The 21703-nt window shown below is 46.0% G+C and overlaps 1 protein-coding gene across 2 annotated transcripts in view; it reads right to left on the bottom strand.

Moving 5' to 3' along the window:
• USP3 (ubiquitin specific peptidase 3) overlaps positions 1 to 21703 on the bottom strand; it is a 255373-nt gene that overhangs the window by 116544 nt on the left and 117126 nt on the right. The window contains exon 7 of one of the 2 annotated variants that reach the window (XM_086959438.1): positions 20609 to 20722. The exons of the other annotated variant lie outside the window; for it this stretch is intronic. Coding sequence (XP_086815564.1) covers positions 20609 to 20722 — 114 coding nt within the window. The remainder of the gene's footprint in view (positions 1 to 20608; positions 20723 to 21703) is intronic. 2 annotated transcript variants of the gene reach the window in all.

Here is a 21703-nt window from a genome sequence, read left to right on the forward strand (position 1 = left end):
GGCTTCTTCCCGAGAGCTCTGTGTAATTACAGCCACAATTACAATTCAGTATTTTACTGTAGTCTTTCTCTATTAACTAGCCCAAGATTCTCCAAATTGCATTGGCTAGCTCAAACGTTTTTGCTGCAGCCTGATCCTAAGCAGTTAAGATAAGAAGTTATCAGCATTACCTTTCTTTCCTACAGATGCCCATGCCAGTCAAACATAGCTCCCAGACTCTCATTAACAAAATGAGTGATTGAGGATGTGTATATAAGAAGCAAATGCGCATAACACACTATCCAATTGTTCCAAAACCTTTCATATATACTGTGAACTGAATCGGTCAATACGATGCGTTTTTAGATCTAAAGGGGCTTTCCACCAAGAGGTTTACTGTTACTCAGCCAAACTGGAACAGCAAGATCAAAAGAGCAATTCCACATTCAATGTTGAATGCATCCCTGCCGGACTAGGGGCACAATCAATATGCTTAGTTGACTTACAATGAACTCAGCATAAACCTTTGGGTCAAGATTAATCAAACTGATCAGCCTCCTTTTTTTATGGGGTAAGACTATAAGGATTTCACTGCTCCTCTGTGGTAGTTTGACACTTAGATGTACTTCTGTAACAATGATGCAATTGCCTCCAATAACTGTTTATTAAGCAACATGTGCAAATCCAAAGGAAGATCATCTAGGCCACCTCATGTAATTCACATGATGGTTTATAGCATCCAACATTTCTTCCTGGTTATTGGGCCATCCCATTACTTCTGTTGTTTGGACTCAAAGGTGGAGAGAAGGACATCAGCTGAGGTTCTACAGGTGAGGATCAGTCTGAAGGTTTAAAAATTAAGGTTAACACAATAAGTAAATTCCAATTGGATCAACAGAATTTTCCACCCAGATGGCGAGATGCAGAGTGTTGCTGGTATCTTCTATACTGCTGTTGTAGTTCAATGGAAGCGAGAGGGATCTGAAGAAAAGAAAAGGGGAGGTAGCAAACAAAAGAAGTAGAAAAGAAGGAAGGATGGGGAAGAAAGAACGGAAAATAGAGAGACTACTACACAGAGTAGGAATTGAAAAAGAGGGAAAACAGGATGAGCTGCAAAGAGAGTGAAGAAGAAGAGAGATGCTGTGGGGACAGAAAAGAGTAGGTAAATAGAAGTGGAGGAAGGGAGAGCAGCAGACACTCCAAACCAAACACGTATTTATTTTGTGGCTTGGGCTGTCTGCAGATCATCCTGCAAGTGCCTGCTGCAGTTACAGTCGTTTTTATTTTCTTCCTTAAGCAAACCTAAAGATAACCAACAGATGTTCTTTTTCTAAGTGAACTGGGGAGACTACTAAGGTGCTTGGAATCAGCATGTGAGGCTGTGTATGGAGCAGCATCGTCCATAGCTGCCAAGGTTTCAGATTGCTTATGTGTGACATTTTCATAATTTCAGTGTAATTATGAGTGACATTCAAAGATTATGAGTGATACTTTCTCGCGCGCCAATATCAAGCAATGAAGACTAAGGAAACATAGAACTATCATAAAGTACATCCGTTTGAGCACCTAGAAAATCTTAAAAGTGCTGCAAAGCACCAGAAATGGAAGGGCACTAACCTAGTGCCCTTGAACATGATAGTACTGTTAAACAAGGCTAGGTTGGACACTTGTGTGCGTTGTCGGGTGGGTCTGCAGAAAATGGCTCCTCTCTGGCAATCAATTAAATGTAAAGCTGAGCAGCTGCAGTGTGGACTTCAGGCCGTTCTCTGTGCCACGGATTATTAGTAATGATTATTTCATTTGCACAAATGCATATAAATAGTCCCAACTAAAGTCGCGTAAAGATCTGCTCTACAATGCATGCAAGTCCTTACTATGTGAATAACTAGTTGCAATGGATACACTACAAAGCAACACAATAATTAGTTCTCCTTTTGCAATAAGAGGCAATGTCAAAGTAATGACGTGCAATATAACCAACTTTTTTGATTTAAGTTTCAGTGTGAACATCACTGTCATTATATATTCGTGATAAAATGCGTGATTTGCTAAAGTAGCTTAATTGTAAAGGTGTTCAAATCACTTCTTTCCAATCGGGGCTCCACCTACTATGCAATATAATGTTTTTCGTATAGATGCCTGAAGATATGTGACTCTTCCTCTTTATCGTGAAATGTATCATGTTACTGTTCTTTAGGCATTTATTTTTTTGATTTAGCAAGTGGGAAGAATATACTCATAAAGCTAAAACTTGGAAATCTGAAATCTGCATCCTTTCCTTTAGAACTGTTGCTGTGATTTCAGCTGGATCCATTGATGTACGGTTGCTTATGTTTTGATTTATGTGTTCTTCCACTGAAATCCAAGCTAATATTTAGCTTTGGGTGTGCAAATCGTACTAACCAATTGCACAGTTTTATTCACGATATATGCCTCGAAAAGTTTGATGTATTCATCCCAAGTACAGTGATGTTATGATTCCAGTATATTTCGTTATATTTTGGGCCGAGTCTGTATGCAAACAGGATGTGAAGGCCCCTGACCAATCTCTTGTCAGCTGCCTAATATATACAGTCAACAGAGGTAAACTGTTTCGCGGACTCCGTGGCGCCGCAGGCAGCTCTGCCCAGCATTGGGCCTCAGAAGAGTCTCTGAATAGTCGGCTGACTGACACACACACACACACATAGGTGACAGGGCCAGCAAAGGCTGTTGGGGCATGAGTACATTAAAGGGAGGCGGGTCTGACAATAAAAGAGTATTTATATTCCAACAGTTACTTTGCGCATATTTAACAATGTGATTTCAGAACGCATGTGGCGCGTGAACCTTTTTTTCATCATCATTGTTAAGTGTGTGACTGAGGAATGAATGGGGGGAATATGCAGCGCGCGCTATTAAAAAGAAAATGTTAACAAAATAAAAGCAAAAGCAGAGAGTACCTAACTCCACTCAGGTCAGCTGAGCTGCAGTGCTGCTGTCCAGTCCAGTCCTGTCCTCGAGGCTCTACCGCGGCGCTCCCCCGCCGCAGCCGCGCTCGTCCTCCTGTGTGGGGCTAGCCACGCCAGCCCAGAGACATTCGCCGGCTCAGCTGCGTGCCACATATGCGGCCGGACGGCCGCGACCCCCCCCTGCGGCCGGCCCGGCCTACCTGGTGGTACCACTGCCCCCATGAATCATGTGAGAGTCACTGCATGCACGCTCACTCAGATCCCCTGCTGACCGGTACTATACTTCCTCCGAGGGCGCCAAAGTGGGTCCGTGGACGAGCCCCAATTTCAAGGAGAATCAGTGATTGATCGGTCCTCTGGCAGGATCTGGTTTTGGATGCTCCGGCCTTGGACGGACCGTCCTCCCAGGAGGAGGGCTCTTCGTGCTGGACACGTGCGTGCATGGGCGCTGTGTGCACCCCCAGCTTATGAAGACCACCCTTCCTGGGCCGGGTAATGCCTCCCCCACCTCTGGGTCCCGTCCGGTCTGCAGTGTCTGCAGTCTGCCCCCTCCGGGCCGTACCCTCCACCCAGAAGATTTACAGACAGATGTATGTTGGGCTAGAGGTTCCCTCTCTCCAAGTCCAGGACAATAATGGCTGCTCGTCACAGCCTGGGGTGCAGCTCGGAGTGGACATCCTGTGGTCTTGACCCCACCGGTCATAGGGGCTGATGGCACTCCAACCAACCTAGGCCTGACTTTTGCTCCTTTTCCAAGGAGTTCCTGTTCCTCCTGGCGCCGGCGCCCGGCCGGGACGGGAGTAAAGTACCGCACATCCGGATTTAATCCCGGCCCCCTGCACGTCGGTGATCTTGATTGGCTGCACTGTTACTGTATCGGGACTAGGGCAGGCAGCCCGGCCCCCTGCTGCTGTCATGAAGGTGCTGCGAGTCACGGTGACGGGTACAGTGACAGGCGCCGTTGGCTCGCCTGGCAGGTGGAAAATGCGTGACATTTCATTTCAGTGCGGTGATGCGGATCACCGCACTGAAATGCGTGGGCGTCACACGTGTTGTGTGACGCTTGGCAGGACTGATCGTCCACTGCAACTGTTGCTAGAAGTGGCAGCATTTTCTATCACCACAACTGCTACTAACAAGGGAGCCATCCCCTATTACAGTGAAAAGCCAAACAATCCTACATAGCTCCCTCCCTTCACACACACAGGTGTTTGCTCACAACAGTAAAACCCCTCTCACCCTCTTCCACTTAGTACCCTGTTCCAGGAGGACAATTGAGCACATTGCTCAGACAGTCCCATCCAGTCTGTGAGATTACTAACAATAAACCGCCATTTCCCCAGCCAGACATGGCCCTGCAGCAATGTGAGGGAGGATCTAGAGCACTCTGCAACGTCTGCTTCTTCTGGCCCCTCTGGTAGGCTCAAGATGTTACAAAGCATCATCGAGCCCAAAGCGAATCTACTTTCTCCAATTTCTAATGGTGCCATGTTGGAGTTGGCCCTTTTTGCAGGGTCATCCCTGAACTTTTTGCCTTCCTCCTATATTTTTTCTGACTTGTTGTTGGCTGTTTTATGACTCTGGGCACTTTACCGCTGCTGATCAGTGCTCAAGTGTAAATGCTCTCTATGTTAAATTGATGTATGGATTAGTGACTCCATTATTGGCTGGTTTAGTTTACTTGTCAGACTAGTACAGAAATGTGTGTGCCCAGGGCTTGTAAATCAAATTCTGCTGGTGGGTTTGCAGCACTGGTTGTGCCACCCATAGAAGCAGCCTGTAAAGTGTGTCTCAGGTCTGCCATTGCAGAGCCTATGTGCAGTCTGGTACTGCCATGTTGACTGGGCAGGTGCACCCACGTACCAGTCCCTAAACCTGCCCTTTTCTGTATTTATCCACCCCTATGGTAGGCCCAAGGGCAGGGTGCGTTGTAGGTAAAAGGTAGGACATGCCCTGATGTGTGTGGCATGTCCTGATAGTGAATTACAGGCATTTTAGTGTTTCACTATTGCAATGCTACCTGTTACCCATAGGCCAGAATGGGCAGTTTGATTATAACACCTTATAATCCTAACTGACTCAGGGAACTAGGTAGAAATTCGAGTTTAGTATGCCTGAACTCAGAATGATAAAATACATCTTTTAGTGAAGTTGGTTTTAACATTCTGTGTTTGAAAATACCACTTTTAGAAAGTAGGCATTTTCTTGCATAACTATCCAAGCCTGCCTCTGCTAGGTTGTGTACTCCTTATCTGGAGTTTGAGTGACAGGGCTGGGGGATTCCAGGAGACAGAGTGAGTCAGCACAGGGCTGAATAGAGCTTTCTGCTTGAAGATGGCTGGGAGGAGTTGGACCTGGGGCTTGAATAGGGCAGTGCCTGTCTTCCACAATGCTGGCTCCACTTCCTGTGGTGCGTCTGATGTCCCTGGCCCACACTATCAAAGAAAAGAAGGAGTCTTGTCAACAAAGTGCTCCAGGACTGCACACAAGAATGGGTTTATCTGGAACTGTTCTCAAGTGGTTCACTTCCTTTCTTCACAACAGGTCGCAGAAATTCAAGAGCAACAACCAGATGTCCTCGCCAATACCCGTAACGCTAGGCGTCCCCCAAGGATCCTCTCTATACCCAACTTTGTTCAACCTAGTCATGGAACCTCTCACCACCTTGCTACAAGCATCCAATGTACACTTTCACATGTACGCCGATGACACCCAACTTTATCTCAAATTACAATCCCCCAATGACATCTTGCTCCTGAACTCAACGATCAGATGCACCCAATCCTGGCTTGCCGATAATCACCTCAAACTCAATGCCCTGAAAACAGAGTTCCTTCTGATCTCACCTCCAGCGAAGATATCCACCACTCAAATCTGGCTTAAACACCTAACCGCAATCAATGTCCAACCCACCATCGTGGACTCATCAAACACTCGACACCAATCTCAACATGCAGCAACATATCAGCAAGGCAACAAAGGGAGCGAACTTCCAGATCAATACTCTGAGGAAACCTAAACCCTTCCTCCCAGCCAAAGACTTCCAAACCGCAGTACAAGCACTAGTCATCCCACGAATTGAATACGGCAGCACCGCCCTCTGCGGACTCCCCCTAACTACAACCGCACCACTAAGAGCTTCTCTAAATGCTGCAGCGAGACTCATCACTGGGTCAAAAAAGCACTCCCATATTACCCCTGACTTGAGATCCCTGAATTGGCTGCCTTTTGAAGCCAGAATTCATCTGAAAATCGCCTGCATGACACACAAGGCGGTACACCTGAATTCACCCGGCTACCTCGCTCAGAAACTGACAATCTCTGGGGGAACTAGAAACACGAGAGGCACAAACAATCTGCTGCTGAAACCTCGAAGATTCCGGAAGGAAAAAACATATAAGCGCTCCTTCTCAGGAATGGCGCCTAGGATTTGGAATTCACTCCCTCCCGAAACCAGGCTTATCTCTTCCACTTCACTCTTTAAAAAAGAAGTAAAAGCTATCCTCATGGCTAAATACACTTGAACTAGCATCTCGAACTCTGCTAACACTCTGCACCGACCTGTACTTCATGTTTGACCCCTTTGCTTTTTTGTATGAGTTGTCTTATTACTCACATGATTGGCCTTGCAGCCACCTATTTGTACCGTGTTATCTATTGATTTATCTGATTGACTATGTACCCTCATGTACCCCTCTATGTAAAGCGCTCTGATATCTGCGAAGATCTTGTTCGCGCTATATAAAACTTTCAAAATAAAAAAATAAATAAATAAATATGGGGACCCAGACCCCAGAACTTTAGATCACTTTTGGGAAACAATAAGAACCTTTGCTGAGGAGAGGAACCAGAGAGAAACTGAAGGAGGAGACTATCCCTAAGCTGAGTGCTGTTTGGGGAACTTGTAAAGGAACTCCAAGGTCTTGGAAATTGAGCTTGCCTCCTGCTGAAGTTTCTGGGATAACAGAATTCACCAACCAGCTCCCCTGAATTCTTTTGAAGTGCCTGTTGTTGTGCTGGGCCTTCTGTGGAACTGTGTGTCGCAAGGAGCTGGAAGCGTGACTCACGAAGAAGAAGCGTGACACCATTGTAGAAGCACCTCGCCGGAGAAGAGTGTCGCCATCGCAGCAGATGCTGTCGTATCACCGGAGAAGCGTGTCGCCACCGCAGCCGCTGTTGTGGCATCACTGAACAAGGGTGTCTCATCACCGAAGCGCCTTGCATCATCGGAGAAGAGTGTTGCAGTAGATGCTGTCGCAACACTGGAGAAGAGTGTCGCAGAGCCTGTCGCGGCTCAGAAGATTAGTTGAGTCGCCACGTGACCGTCGGGCGTGCACGCATCGTTGTCGCATCAAGAAGAAGACGCCATTTTGTTTCATTTCACCGGATCTTCATCGAATTCACGGCGGGTCGCATCGCCATGGAAGAGCAGTAAGAAATTGACGCATCACCGCCCCATGCAGAGAAGAATCAACGCATCCCCGTCCCCTACGCAGCTGTAGGGAACAGACACATCACTGTTCTTGCGTGTAAGGAACCGACGCATCACCTTCCCTGCAACACTTTCGCTGTAAAGCGTTACGCATCCAAAGGTACATTGAACTAAAAGTGTTGCATTTTACATCTAAAGAGAACTAAGCTATTTCTACCATTTTTGTACAGTATTGTGGATTTTTGTCGTTTGTGGTCTTGTGTTAAGTCTATGTAAAAATACTTATTTTTATACTACAACTTGTGTGGTGTCCATCTGTAGAGTTGTCACTGGGTTACTGTATGTGTTCATAAATGCTTTAAACACTGCCTCTGAAATAAGCCTGTCTGCTTGTGCCAAGCTACCAAGGAGAAGAGCAGGAGTTATTTTAGGAGTGTACCCTCTTACCCTGACTAGACGAAAGGGTCCCTATTTGGTCAAAGTTACCTACCTCTGCCTACTAGAGACCCCCAAATCTAATATGCCCCCTCCCGCTTCAGGCTGCAGCTTACGGTGAGCTCACATTTCTACTAAATTGTGGTTATTCGTCCTTAAACACAGACTTGCAGGTGAAATGTTTAAGGCCACAGCAACACTGCTCAAAGCTGCAGATCTGGAATAATTTACAGAGAACTAGGATTAAACACAGCATAGCAGCATCAAGGTTCAAATATGAACAGCAGTGCAAAAAAGTATGCAACAGCTCCTGGTTTTCACAGTATTACTCTTCTACACCTTTCTTAAATTCTCTTATTACCCTCATAAAGTCACTTAAAAAATGAATTGCCTTTGTCTCTCATAGACGAAGTCTCTTCACCTCCATTTTCAGGCACTTGCAGCTCTAACTCCATACCCACCTCTGCTTTGTTACACTGCACCGCACACAGTTTTGGATGAAATGTCTGTTGCGCACTTGTGCATGGGTAGGCCCCACCACAAAGGAGGGCCATTTACTGCTGTCCATGTTGAAACTGGCCATGTCTCTGTCAACCTAAAGAAACCAATAGCTCACACCAAGGACCTGGACAACTTCAGCCCAATATTAACACTTCTCTTCTCAGAGAAGGTGTTAAAAAGCAGTGTTGCCTCACAGCTATCCCTTTATAACCAGGCAAACAACCTTCTCAATGTCTTGCAATTTGTTTTCAGACAATACTCAAACGGACCTTCTGCAATTATTAGAACATTCCCTCCACTTCCTTAAGGTAGAAAACCTCTTTGTATTTGTGCTTTTTGATCTCTCAGCTGTCACAGTCAACCACTGTGCTATGGTTACCATCCTGAAAGAACGAATGTTAATAAATGGCGCAGTCCTAAAATGGTAATGGTTCCCATTTGTCTAACCAATCACATATAGTTAAAATAAGAAGCTTTGTTTTTAACAAAATTGACCTAAAGTAAGGCTACAGAGGGCTTGATCTAATCCCCAACCTTTTTTAATTTTTATGTCAAAACAGTTAAAAAGATTCTGAATAAATCTGTAATTATCCATCACCAATAGACAGATGATATTCAGACCTACCTGAAGATTTCTTACTGGAATTACATCTTTCCACTCTCCACAACCCCGAAATGATTTTAAAATGGTTGGCCAACCACTGCCTAAAACTCAACCAAACAAAAACGGAATTTATTCAAAGTTCATCAACCCAAAAAAATAAACCTGCCTGCCTAAGAAAGGCTTGATTCCTTCTCTCCACTGAACTGTAAACCAGTCAGCATGTAGAATGTTAGAATGTTAAATCACTGCGATTTTGCCTTGACAAAAAGACTTGACCTTGAAAAGCAAATCTTGTCCATGGCCAAGACCCTGCCACCAATGTAGATGCTGTGGAACATCAAGCAATGAATCACTCAGCAAGAGCTGAAAACTGTAGTCCAGGCCCTGGTACTCACAAAGCCCATCTATGACACTTCAGAGCAGTGCTTGATGCAGCTGACTACTTTGTGAGAAGTCATAAAATATTTGATCACATTTCTCCTATACTTGGGACTCTACTATGGCCCACTGACCCCCAAAGCCTTCCACACCATCCTACTTGGCTGAAAAACTGAAAATCTCTGGGGCTCTGCGGGAAGCGAGAAATGCAGAATCACACCTGCTGGAACATCACGCATTTAGGCAAGAATGTTTTATGAAACTAACATTAGCAAGTAGTGCAGTAAGGATGTTGAACTCCCTCCCACCTGTTCTTCGCACAGCCTCGAGTCCCTCCACAAAAGGTTTTTGACATCCTCCTATTTAAGAGACACTTTGTATGAAGCGATGAGGACTTCTCTGCCTATTAACTTGTCCAATCTCTCCAAATACCGTCTGCCTGACCTTTCTCCCTGGATTTGAATTGCTATGGCTATTGGTTTTCTTTGTTGCGGATCTGTTATATTTATGATCATTGTTATCCACATTCTTCTTTTTGTTGCTTTGTAAAATGCTCTAATGCCATTAAGCCCTGTTAAGGCAATATAAACCACCCAAATATATAAAACTAAAATAAAAGAGTGGGTCTCCTTCAACCCCCCCCCCCCGCATCCCCCCTCACCACACCCACTAGATGCAGCTCCCACGGCACACCATGCACTATGGCTACTTCTCCCAACGCCTCATCTAACCCGGATGTTCCTAGTGAGCATGCATGGGGCCATCTTTAAAGGGGTCAATACTGATAACAGTATATTCTGGTATTCTGGTTTAAAAACGGACAATCACATTATTTTTCAGCAGACTGAATCCCGGAGAGGCTACTAATGTGCATAATTATACCAGTTTCCTGCGTTTCCCTTGTTTGTAACAAAAGGAACATTCCTTTTCCAGATTCTTCATACCCGATTATGGACTATTCTGTGAGTTTCTATCACCTTTCTGTTACACAAAGAATTGGATTACTTGTCCCAGCTTTCTTGTTAGGACTGCAATAAATGAAAGCTTATCGTCTGGGTTCCTCTATGTGAGATGTCTGTCATCAATCTGCTTGACTGGAGGTTCAAGAGACATGATCAGTAGCGTCACTAGGGTTGGTGTCACCCGGTGCGGGTAACTCATGGTGTCACCCCCTCATGACTTACCGCATGGGCTCGAGTCTCGGCAATGACGCTGAACATACTGTGATTCTACGCAAATCGCTTAATCTCCCCGTGCCTAACAAAAAATGAATGTGTCCTCGTAATGCAACTGGTGCTATGCAAAGCACTACTCGCTGCTGGTTAGTGATTGTAGAATCACCCCCCACCCCCTCTCTTGTTTGACAGAGTTGCACCACTAAACCTTTTAACCCACAGAAGGAGAAATATGGCAGCAGGTAAAATAGTATAAACTGAACTCCATAAGGGGCCTAAAGTCCAGGTACCAGCAGGCCACTCAGAGGGCTGTGGGTATATGAAATCATACTACTCAGTACCTTGGTTTTATCCCAGCAGTGTCACGTGCTGTAGCAGACCGATACCATCAGTAATGCCACTTTTTAAGGTTACCTCGCTTTTTAATGTTGACATAAATAAAATACCCTGCGCCACTGAAGTTCAAAATGTTCAAAGGATGTAAAAAAAAATCAGACATCTGCCCCTGCACTGTCTTCAGCACAATAACAGCACCATGAACAATGGGGTTTTACAAACTTGTAAGGAGATAACATTCATTCTCTGCCCCATTAATGGCCTCTGTCTTTTCTCACCTGCGCAGGAAGAAATGCCGAGGGTCTGACTTACTTCAGTCAAAATTCTCTGTTGCCTTCCAAGGAAACATTTATTACACCCACAAGGATGCCCTCCCTCACTCTGCCAAGACACTCGGTTTTCAGTGCTGTGCCTGACTCGTCTTTTATTCACTCCTTTATTCTTTCAATCCCTGAACTGCTGCACCAGCAGAAAAAGCCTGAGCCCCTCTCCGTTCCTTCGCAGCAAGGGCCAGAAAGAATGCTTAGTTTTGTGTATTACCTTTTGCAACTTATATCACTATTCTGCGTAAGCCAGAGACTTGTGCGTGGCAGGTATAATTCCACACACTTTTTTCTACTTCGCATCATTTCCTTTAGCGTGGAATTAGGAATACCTTTCAGAGAAAAAAGATTTCGGTGTTTTTGTACACGAGCCATTTTCACTTTCTCAGCGCACTGCTCTTGATGAATTTTACTGCATAAGCCGTTTTTTTTCCACTGACGGATAAACTCCTACAGTGAGACATGTCTTCTGGTCCAAGGTGCCACGCGCTCTGCTGAAATTCCAGAATTACCATATGACCCAGGGAGTTGAGAAACGGAGGCGCGGATTCACGTTCTGACTTCGGAAGTCATGTATTTCATGTAGGTGCGTGCGCTGCGCACCGTGCGCTTGAACTATAAGCAGCAGAGCAGACTTGAGGCTGCACTGCAGTGCAGAGCTGTGTTTGTGTTGCACAGCGAGCCAGCAGCGTAACCAGATTGGTGTCACCCCAGGATGGGGTGACACCCGGTGCGGTCCGCACCCCCCTAGTGACGCCACTGGACATGATTTAGCACTTTACAAGCGATTCGTGCTTATACCATAGTCTGATTACCCATCTTGGATATCCTTAAGAGCTTGCCAGCAAACCACATGCAATACTGGTTCATAAATTATCTTCACAAAATACATTTAACTGAGTCTAGAGAGAGTCTAAAAATGTGCATGTGGGAGCACTTATCCATTGTCCACTAAGGCAGTGCTTGCTCTTCAATAAGCTGCAATAATGAATTATCAAACTGTGCTCCTATCTTGATCTCACAGCCTTCCCACCTTTTTCCGAGTCCTAAAAGGAGAATGATCTAACTGCTTTGTAGAATATACGATAAAATCACTCAAGATAGGAACCCTTAGATTGTCACTTCCACCCTCTGTCCCATATTCTTACCTAATGCGCATACACTGGAAAGCTTCAACCCTTTCACAACAGATACTGTGGAGACTCTGCTGAAAACTGTCAAATCAGGCTTTCCTAAGGATATTCTACCTGCTAAAGTATCTTCATTACTTCATAAACAGTTGTGACCTGCTATCTGCTCAATTTTCAGTCTTTCCATAAGCAAGGGCCATTTGCCACCCGAATGGAAGGCAACCCAAATAATTCCCATCTGGAAGAAACCTAATGCCCCACGGGAAGATTTGTCCAACTACCGCCCACTTTCTCTGTTACCTCTTCTGAGTACATTGAAGCAACAGGATGCCTCAACTCCTCTCAGTCTGGGTTTCGACCTAAGTTTAGTACAGAGTCAGCAGTGATTGCCATTACTGACAACTTAAGACACTCCCTGGATAACGAACAAGCAGTACTATTAGTGCTTGGCCAGTTGTGTTTGATATGATATCCCATTCCATCCTACTTAACAGACAGAGATATTGGAATTCAGTGGTTGTCATGTTTTCTAACACACCTTACCCAAAATATCAACCTCGGCACCTTTCGATCTCAAACTTTGGAGTTGACCAAAGGAGTACCACAGGGATCTTGTCTTGGTCCCACACTTTTCAACATTTTTGTGGCTCCTTTAGCGGACTTACTTTTGGAACTGGGCTTCACTTCAATCTCATATGGTGATGACACCCAGCTTTTAATGTATTTTTATTAAAACTCTCCCAATACCCAGCGGACCTTGTCAGAAGGCATGACAGCCATTGCTGCTTGGATGAGGAACAACTTCCTGCAGTAAAATGCAGGGAAAACAGAGATCATGCTATTCAGAGAAGTTCCTCTGCTCTGGTCCCCAGAATGGTGGCCCACCGAACTGGCTGTCGCCCCGGTCTCGAAAGCCGTGGTAAAAATTGCAGGCGTACATCTGGACCAAAAACCTACGGTGGAACAAGTCACTGCCACCGTAGGCTCATGCTTCCGTATGCTAAGCCTTTTACGGAGGGTTTTTCCTTTTCTCCCTCTCACTGTACGTAAATCACTCCTTCAAGCATCAGTAATAAGCCGCCTAGACTACTGTAATGCCCTCCTGATTTCAGCTGAGTCTTCCCTCAATAGACTTAAGATGGTTCAAAACACTGCAGCCAGCCTGGTCTCCAACTCTCCTGCCAGGACTGCCTCTTTACTACTAATCCAAGGACTACATTGGTTACCAATCCACAAGCAGATCAGATTTAAGATCTACAAGGGGGCGCTCGGCAAGATGGCTGTGCTTTCGTGCAGCTCTGCCGGCTGAACATTATATACGACCATTATCCTGCCTTCATCCTGCCATCTCTCGCCAGCACCTTGGGGGGAAGTCGCTAAGACACCCGTAAGGCAGATGGGGTGACATTGAAGCGACGTCACGTGTGGAAATCAGTGCTTTGCCAACTCTGCCTGGACCGGCCTGCTCACAACATGGCGGTAAGCAGCTGCCCTGCAATATTCGGGCGGCGGCTCTGCGAGGTGAAAGGAGGACCTGCCAGGACACTGGCAGCTGAACGCTGCAACCGGAATGATCCTCGGTCGGCGGATGAGCCGCTGTGACACACATCGGTATCTGCAGCGGCACTGGCCGCTCTAAAGATTGAGGGAAGGCCTCGGATGAGAGTAGGCTTCCTGCGGTGTGTGGGAGCGAGCAGACCCATAGATTCGCGGGTCGCGAAAGGCCCATTGAATGTGGCAGTGATGCTGGTGTCCCCATAGGTGAGGCCTGTGTCCTACCTTGGGGGCCTCACCTGAAGTCTTCACGCTCGGATTTCCTGGCAGGCGGAGCTGCGCCTTGTGATTGTCTGTCCTGAAGATGGCCCGCTGAGTAAAGAGAGGTAATTAGAGGCGGTGCTGGACGAACAGTGGCCAGCGCCATACCCCTGACTAGTTGCATTTGAGAGGCTGCATCGATGCGACAGGGCCTTGGAGGATTCTACTAGGGGGAAAAAAAATTAATAATAAGAGAGTTTTTAAAAAAAGATTCAATTACATAGGCCACTGGAGTGGCCTACGCCTTGCCGGTCTGGAGATTCTTTTCATCTGAACCTATTGCTGGGCATAAGCGTGGATTGGGAAACTGTACTAATTTGCCGGATTGCCCGTGCTCCTACGCATCACCTGCGATGTCACGCAGCGCCTGAGGTGATTGAGAGCGGGACGGTACCCCCCTGCTGTCCCAATAAGTAGCGCAGTGCATTTGTATAAGCGTGAGGCCCAGGCTCCATACTTCATGCGCCATTCTTGGACACTACACTTGCTGTGACAACTGCGAATTGGGACATAGTCAGACCCCCGAAGACGTACTGCATGGCCACAGCAAGCAAAGTTCCCTGAGCCGGCGGCCTGTGTGGTCCTGCAGGTGAGCGAGTTGTACTGTGAGTGGTTAATGTACAGCCTATACTAGCGACACCAGTTTGCCTGATCCTGCTGAGATTATCCACCCATTTCATTGTGAGTGACGTACAGTGTGTTCTCCTTAAGGTGTGTGATCTGCTGTGAATACCCACTGTAACTATCCAGATGCAAAATGGGTAGACCAGACAAAACTCAACCATACCTAAATTTTGAAGCCCAGAAATCTAGTAAGAAACAGCAGAGGCCAAGTCTGACTCTGAGCTTGATGCCCCCACGGAGAGCACCACCCAACTGGAATCTACATTATTAGGCATGCAGAGTAGCCTGCAATCTATAGATGGCAAAATTGATGCCCTCAATCTTAGAACTGATTATATGTCTGCTAAGTTAGACAAACAGGGCGCTAGACTGGGCAAAGCCGAAAAAAGAATATCAGACGTTGAGGATGGCCTGCAAGCTGTGACCACCAAAACACTGGATATCGGAAAGGTGTTTGCCATAATCCAAGCGAAAGATGAGGATTTGGAAGCTAGGTCTCGCAGTAATAACATCAGGATCACAGGCCTGCCGGAACCAACCAACACTGGTAGTTTGGATACGTATGTAGAGGGAATGCTTCATGAAATCTTTGGATCCGAGCACCTATCTGCAATGCTTGTGGTCGAGGGAGCTCACAGGGCCTTGGCCACCAGCCCCCCACCTAGGGCTCCTCCGAGGCCTAATATTGCCCATCTACCGGGATCGGGACTCGGAAGGGTGCAATAACATTTCAGGGTAACAACTTGTTTTCTTCCAAGATTTCACTGTGTCGGTCCAAGAAGCCAGGCGGGAATTTCAGTCTGTTAAGAAGCTGCTGATTGCTGAGAAAGTGGCATATGGCATGCTGTATCCTGCCAGACTGCGTATAGGAGCGGGGGATAAGGCCAGAGTCTACACTAATCCCAAGTCTGCCATGGAATGTGCTCATACGCTATAGCGATCACAGCAAGAGAAATCCAGTACCCCAGAAGAAGAGGAGAACTAACTACACAACCAACTACACAACAAATCGTAATGACTGTGGCTTGTCAGGATTACTGGGGAATGCTGTTTTACACTGAGGCCTGTATAAAAACTTATATGTCTATAATTGACTTTCTGATTAATGTAGCAATGTTGTTTATCTTTATGAATAATGGGGTCTGCGGGCTTGGTACTAGCTATGACTGTTAGCACATGGTATATTGAATGTAGCTCTACTGCATACATAATATACTAGATGAGATAGAACCCTCATGTGTGTACCCCACATCTATCTCTTATGCACGTTCTTGCAATGGGTAGTTTTTTCTTGTTTTAGGGATGGCTTTGGCATGTTGTGGTCGCTGAAGTGGGTGGAGGGTGGGGTTTTCTGTTGGGATCTGTTGCAGTAGCAGTATAGGAAGCATGTAATAGATGATTCACAAATATACAGGACCATGTTCCTAAATGTCTTTTGAAGAGGTGGCTGGCAAATAGTTATAATGAGGTCGTGGTGATTCTATTCAGTTATTGACATGGAATGTGCGGGGCCTCAACAATCCCAAAAAAATCCGCCAGGTGCTAGCGTATTTAGTCAGAAATAATATACAGGTGTCCTTCTTGCAGGAGGCACATCTCATTAAACATAATGTGGGCACGCGCTGGGCTACGATTAAGGTGCTATCATCATACTCAACCTACTCCAGGGGTGTGTTAATTTCGATTAAGGGGGGGGGGGGGTTGTCCTGACACACACTGACATGGATGATCAACGGAGAGTACTTCTGATTCAGGACTGCCAAGGTGGTACGAGGCTGCTGTTCATTAATGTATATTGCGCTAATATAGATGACCCTGCATTTTACTATGATCTAGGGAGACGAATGGCTGCACTACCTCCTATGCAGTGCTGTGGGGAGGGGACTTCAATGTCTATTTGGACCCAGATATGGATAGATCTGCAAACACTGCATGCCATGGAAAGCAAGCAGCACAAATTATTAGTGATCTAATGGAAGTGGAAGGCATTGTGAACATATGGCGGGTGCGGAATCCTAGAAGCAGGGAAGATACGTTTGTGTCCACTGTACATGGTTCATGGTCCAAATTGGATTCATGGTTGGTATCCAGGCAAGTTGCCACATGGATCACATCTGTCCGACACCTTGCAAGAACACTCTTGAATCATTCCCCTGTGCTGCTGGAGCGATCTGTCCCTGCTTTCCTGAAGTCGGCATTTCAGAGGCGACTGCAACCCTTTGAGCTGCTGGATCAAGTTTTTTTAGTTCAAATTGGAGCAGACATTTACTACTTCTCTGAGAATGAGGGCACAGTCGAGGGGGCAGGACTAATGTGGGAGGCATTTAAAGTTACTATCCGCAGACATTGTATTGCAGCCCAAACGAGGGTGTTGAAAGCGGTGCGATCCAGGCTCCGCAAGCTAGAAGACAAAACACAAGAAATTGAGTGCACATATGCGCGACTACCGACCCAGCATTGCAAGCTCAAACTAGGGAACTAATTTTCAAATATAATGAAATTTCTGAACAAGAAACGCGCCATAGACCTAGGAGGTGGGTTGCACAGCAGTTTGGTGAGTGAGGCAGACCTTGCCGTCCATTAGCGAGTAAACTTAGGCCTATTAGGAGCCAGGCACCCATTGTTGAGTTGCTAGATGATAACTCTGACCCTAAGTACACCACCTCCAGTATCGGGTGTAGTGTTTATGACGTTTTACTCAACTTTATGTGGACCTAAGGCCCCTGATTGAGGAAGCAGAATTTGTGCAATAATTGCCAATAGGCTACAGCCTCTAGTCCCCAATCTGGTATTGCCGGACCAATGTGGGTTTATACCCAAGAGATCCACAACACATGATTTGCGTACCCTTTTTGCGGACCTTGAACAGCTGAATCCTGAGCTACCTGCGGCTGCTATTCTCTTCGTGGCAGCCAAAACTTTTAATCCCCTAAAATGGGACTTCATGTTTAGGGTGCTGCAATGCATGGGAATGCCACTATTTCTCCTGAAATGGGTTCTGCTTTTGTAGAATAGACCGGTGGCCAGGATACAGGTCAATGGGGAGTACTGTTGGTACCTGTTGCCAAAATGTTACAAACATTATTCAAGACCATTCCACTGTTTAGATGAATGACTGCATGTACCCAATCCTGACTCTTAGTTTTGGGATCTTTACTGGGTATACTGCACTTTTTCCCCTGGTATCCATTCCGTGCAGTCCTCTTACCCACTACCACCAGCCCACCTCCCCGTGTAAACCACAAAAAGGAAAATTAGCCGTTTTACCCCTCAAGCCAGCCCCACCCCCCATGTCCTTACTGGTATCCTGTTCCTGTGCCTTTGGTCACTCTTTACCTCCTGCTTTGTTACAGAAGGATCCAGCCCCTCCACACCCACAGCATAGAGCCTATAAACATTTTAACTCATTATGGGATTAATAAGCACATTTCAAGATTGACTGGCACAGTTTCACTGATTGTCACCGCTTGTTGAGCTTTGAATCCTCATCGAAAAGGCCTGTACCTCCTCCACTACAGAAAATATATAAAACTGGCCTTTAAACAGGACCTTAAGTTACAGAGTCAGAGAAGCCTGAGCACAACCAGACCTAAACTGCCCCAGAGGACCTTGAAACTCTTTCTGCCATCGAGCGGCTGTTATCGACATGCCAAAGAAGAAACAGTTGAGATCTCCGAGATGGATATCTTGCATGTGATCGCTATAGCCAGAATCTGGGTTTGGATCCTGTAGACAGCAAACTTTACTAAAATAGTTTGTGGATAGTTCATGTTCGGTGTGCACTGAGCTGAAACTCAGTGGGCTCTCATGATTGTCAAAGTCTGGTCAAATATAATTTTTGATCAATTTTTTACCAAATTAATCGGGCTTGTGCAGCCTCCCTGGGTTTCATTGCCTTCTGGCACACCCACAAATCATATATTCGATAATCTGCTAAGATTTTCTATAAGTCTTAAATCTTATTTGACAGTACCCAAACCTCTTTCTGAGCAGCCAACAGCTCTTTATTTGGAGTGACCATTTTATCCTCAAGATCTGAAATTCTCTGTTTGGCCGCCTGAAGTCTGATGAGTAGTGGTGTTAAAGTTTCAGCTATCTTTAATTTCATACGAATATTCTCCAAAAGATGTATTAGAGGCTTGTAACGTTCATGTGGCCCTGCCCGTGTCTGCTCTTGATTTGATCCCTGTTCGATCCCCGCTGATTCTCAATGGGTGTCATGTTTTTTTTTTTTAACAATTCTTTTTATTGAATAAGCATCAGCAAAAATCACATTACAGAGGTATTGTCATAGCATAAAGTGGGCACAGGAAGTCCAAGTGTGAATATGATAAAGAAATTCACATGGAAGGGGGTTCTTCAAGAACAGCAGGACCGGGTGGTACACAAATCCCTCCTCTGTACTGATTCCAGGATCCCCATACCAACGACCATTTACGAGGGCGCCCCCTAGCAAGGTACACATTTTTTTCCCTGAACATGCACCAGTCTAAGTTGTGTTCCCATGCTTCCAACGTGGGTGGCAGCTCAGCGCCCCACAACTGGACAATATTCCTTTCCGCTACCAGTGTAGCCCACTGCGTCTGTGCTAAGTTTAAGTCTGTGGGTTTCCATATGTTGAGGAGGCGCCTCCTTGCCTCCGGCATCAAGGCAACTCCCAATACCCTGTGTATGATGTCATGTATTTTGCACCAGTATGTTGTAATATATTCACATTCCCATTCCCAGATAATGTGCAAGAACGTGCCAGTCTGGCCACACTGCCGTCTGCATAGTCCCAAGGTCGACAGCCCCATGCGCACCAGCCGGGGGCCCATGATGTAAACCCTGTGTAATACTTTGAGTTGGACCAGCCTCAGCCTAGCTGAGATAGCCACCTCCTTTGGGGAGGACACAGCCGACTGCCAGTACTCATCATCTAATTCGATCCCGTATTGGATCCACTTGGTCCTCAGCTCTGCAAGGGGATCAACCCTATGATTAATCAATTTCTTGTATATTAGGGAGATCGTTTTTTCGGGGAGGTGGTCATCTAGAATTCTATCCTCAACAGGTGAAGCCTCTGGGGGGGTCTGAATCTCCAGGCAGTGCCGCCCGGAGGGAATGTCGGATTTGAGCATAGCGGAAGTATTCAGAACCCGTCAAGTCATATTCCGCCTGCAGTTCTTCAAATGTTTTGATTTTACCTTTGCTCCACACATCCCCAACCGTGGAAATCCCTATAAGGTCCCATTTATTGATTCCTTTCGTCCTCCATAGCTGGCCTAGTTTCTCTGAATCAAAGAGCGGGGTTGCCCTAGTAGCTGTCCCTCTCCAACCCAGGGAGTTAGTGACATCATGCCAGATCCGAACCGCATGTTTGGTGGGCCCCGTCAAACCCAGTCTCGTCGGCCTCGAGCAGGGGTGTCATGTTTAATTGCTAGTTGCGATCTCCCACGTCCCTCAGGAAAAGGATCTGAACCCAATCGCAACAGGCTCTTCTTAAGAGTGTACTCTGAAATTAAAGGTAATAGCCCTTTTACCAATACAGAAGATGAGGTCCCAGATTCAACTCCATCAATTTCAGACTGACTAAATGTTGAATTGTGCTCTAGGATATCATTAAGGCCCGCTCTTGTGAATCCTGATTTTAATGAGTTCCAAAAATTAGGATCAACCAAGCAGCCAGGTTATTCCTGCCCGTCGCACATCTCTCTTGTCCAGAATTCTTGATGGACGAAACACGACAACTAAAATTCTAGTCACTTTTTCACTGGCAACCAGTGCAAATACAGCAGAAACATATTTTGAAGCTGCCTGGTTCATTACCTTCTGCAGTCTTTGCATTTGATAGCTCTTTGATATCCTCTTTATCTCATAAAGTTAACTTTTTACATAAACTAGGTTGTAAACGAAAAAAGGTAGTTTAAAAATATAGTAACTTACACATTAACTTCTCCTTGGCTTCTGGTATGGTATGTTCTTCTACCTGCAGTTTTTCCATTCCGTAGCTCCACAGCTGGCAGTTCCTTGAAGTAACAACAAAATTGCTGAATGTTGCTGTGTCAAAAGAAAAGAAGACTGTTGAATACAGAATTACTACTAAAATATTACACATAACATGGACCAGGCATATGAATATAAAGAAAATAAGATAGTTACATTTGCTCATATATTACAACGTTTCTCAGAAGTCTAACAAACTATTCTCTAAATTGTAATGTAATGTAATGTAATTTTGACTTATATAGCGCACAAATCACCCGAAGGTCTCAGGGCGCTTGCTTAGGGAACCTGTCCTGGTATTCCCTTGTGAGATACCCCCGGCAGGGTATCCACAAGGTGAAAGCCAGGCATCCCGCCGCGAGGGGCCGTAGTGGAGATTAAGCAAGCTATTGCCCAGAGTCGCAGAGTGTGACCCCGTGAGTTGAGTAGGCACCGGCGCGAGAATTAACGAGTCCGTGGAATTTTTGAGCCCGAGACCCTGCCGCGTCGGGAATCGAACCCTGGTCCACGGCCGCTCTCAGCCTCCGGGTCTGCCGCCTCTAACCACTGAGCCACACTTCTTTATGCTCTTAAAAGACAAAGCACATTCAGGCCCACTTATAATGGTCTAGGCCATTGGTGGCACCACTTGACAGGGTAGGACTCACAGAAGGCAGAGTCCAGGTGCAGGATTCAAGATTGTTGGAGCATTCTGTTCCAGAGGCTCTAGTCAGGAGGTGAGCCAACGAGCCCTTGGAGTCACTCTGGGTTCCTGTGTTCAACAGATGCAGGTCCAGTACTTCTCACCCAAGCAAGAAGGCAGCGGGATAGTACATCTGTCATTCAGAGCAGCACTCCAGCAGAGAGGAAGTTCATTCAGCAGCACAGCAGTCCTCCAGAGTCCACAGGTCCAGAAGTGTACTGAAGAGTTGGGATCTGAGGTCCAACATTTATTTCTGGTGCCCACCTTGAAGTGGAGGAAGCTTCTAGAGGTTTCCATCCCTTTTTGGTATCAGACATCCCCTGCCTTCCTGTCCTGGGCCCAGCGTGTCTGGG

Source organism: Lissotriton vulgaris, chromosome 2_2, assembly GCF_964263255.1.
Source record: "Lissotriton vulgaris chromosome 2_2, aLisVul1.2, whole genome shotgun sequence".
Taxonomy (NCBI): Eukaryota; Metazoa; Chordata; class Amphibia; order Caudata; family Salamandridae; genus Lissotriton; species Lissotriton vulgaris.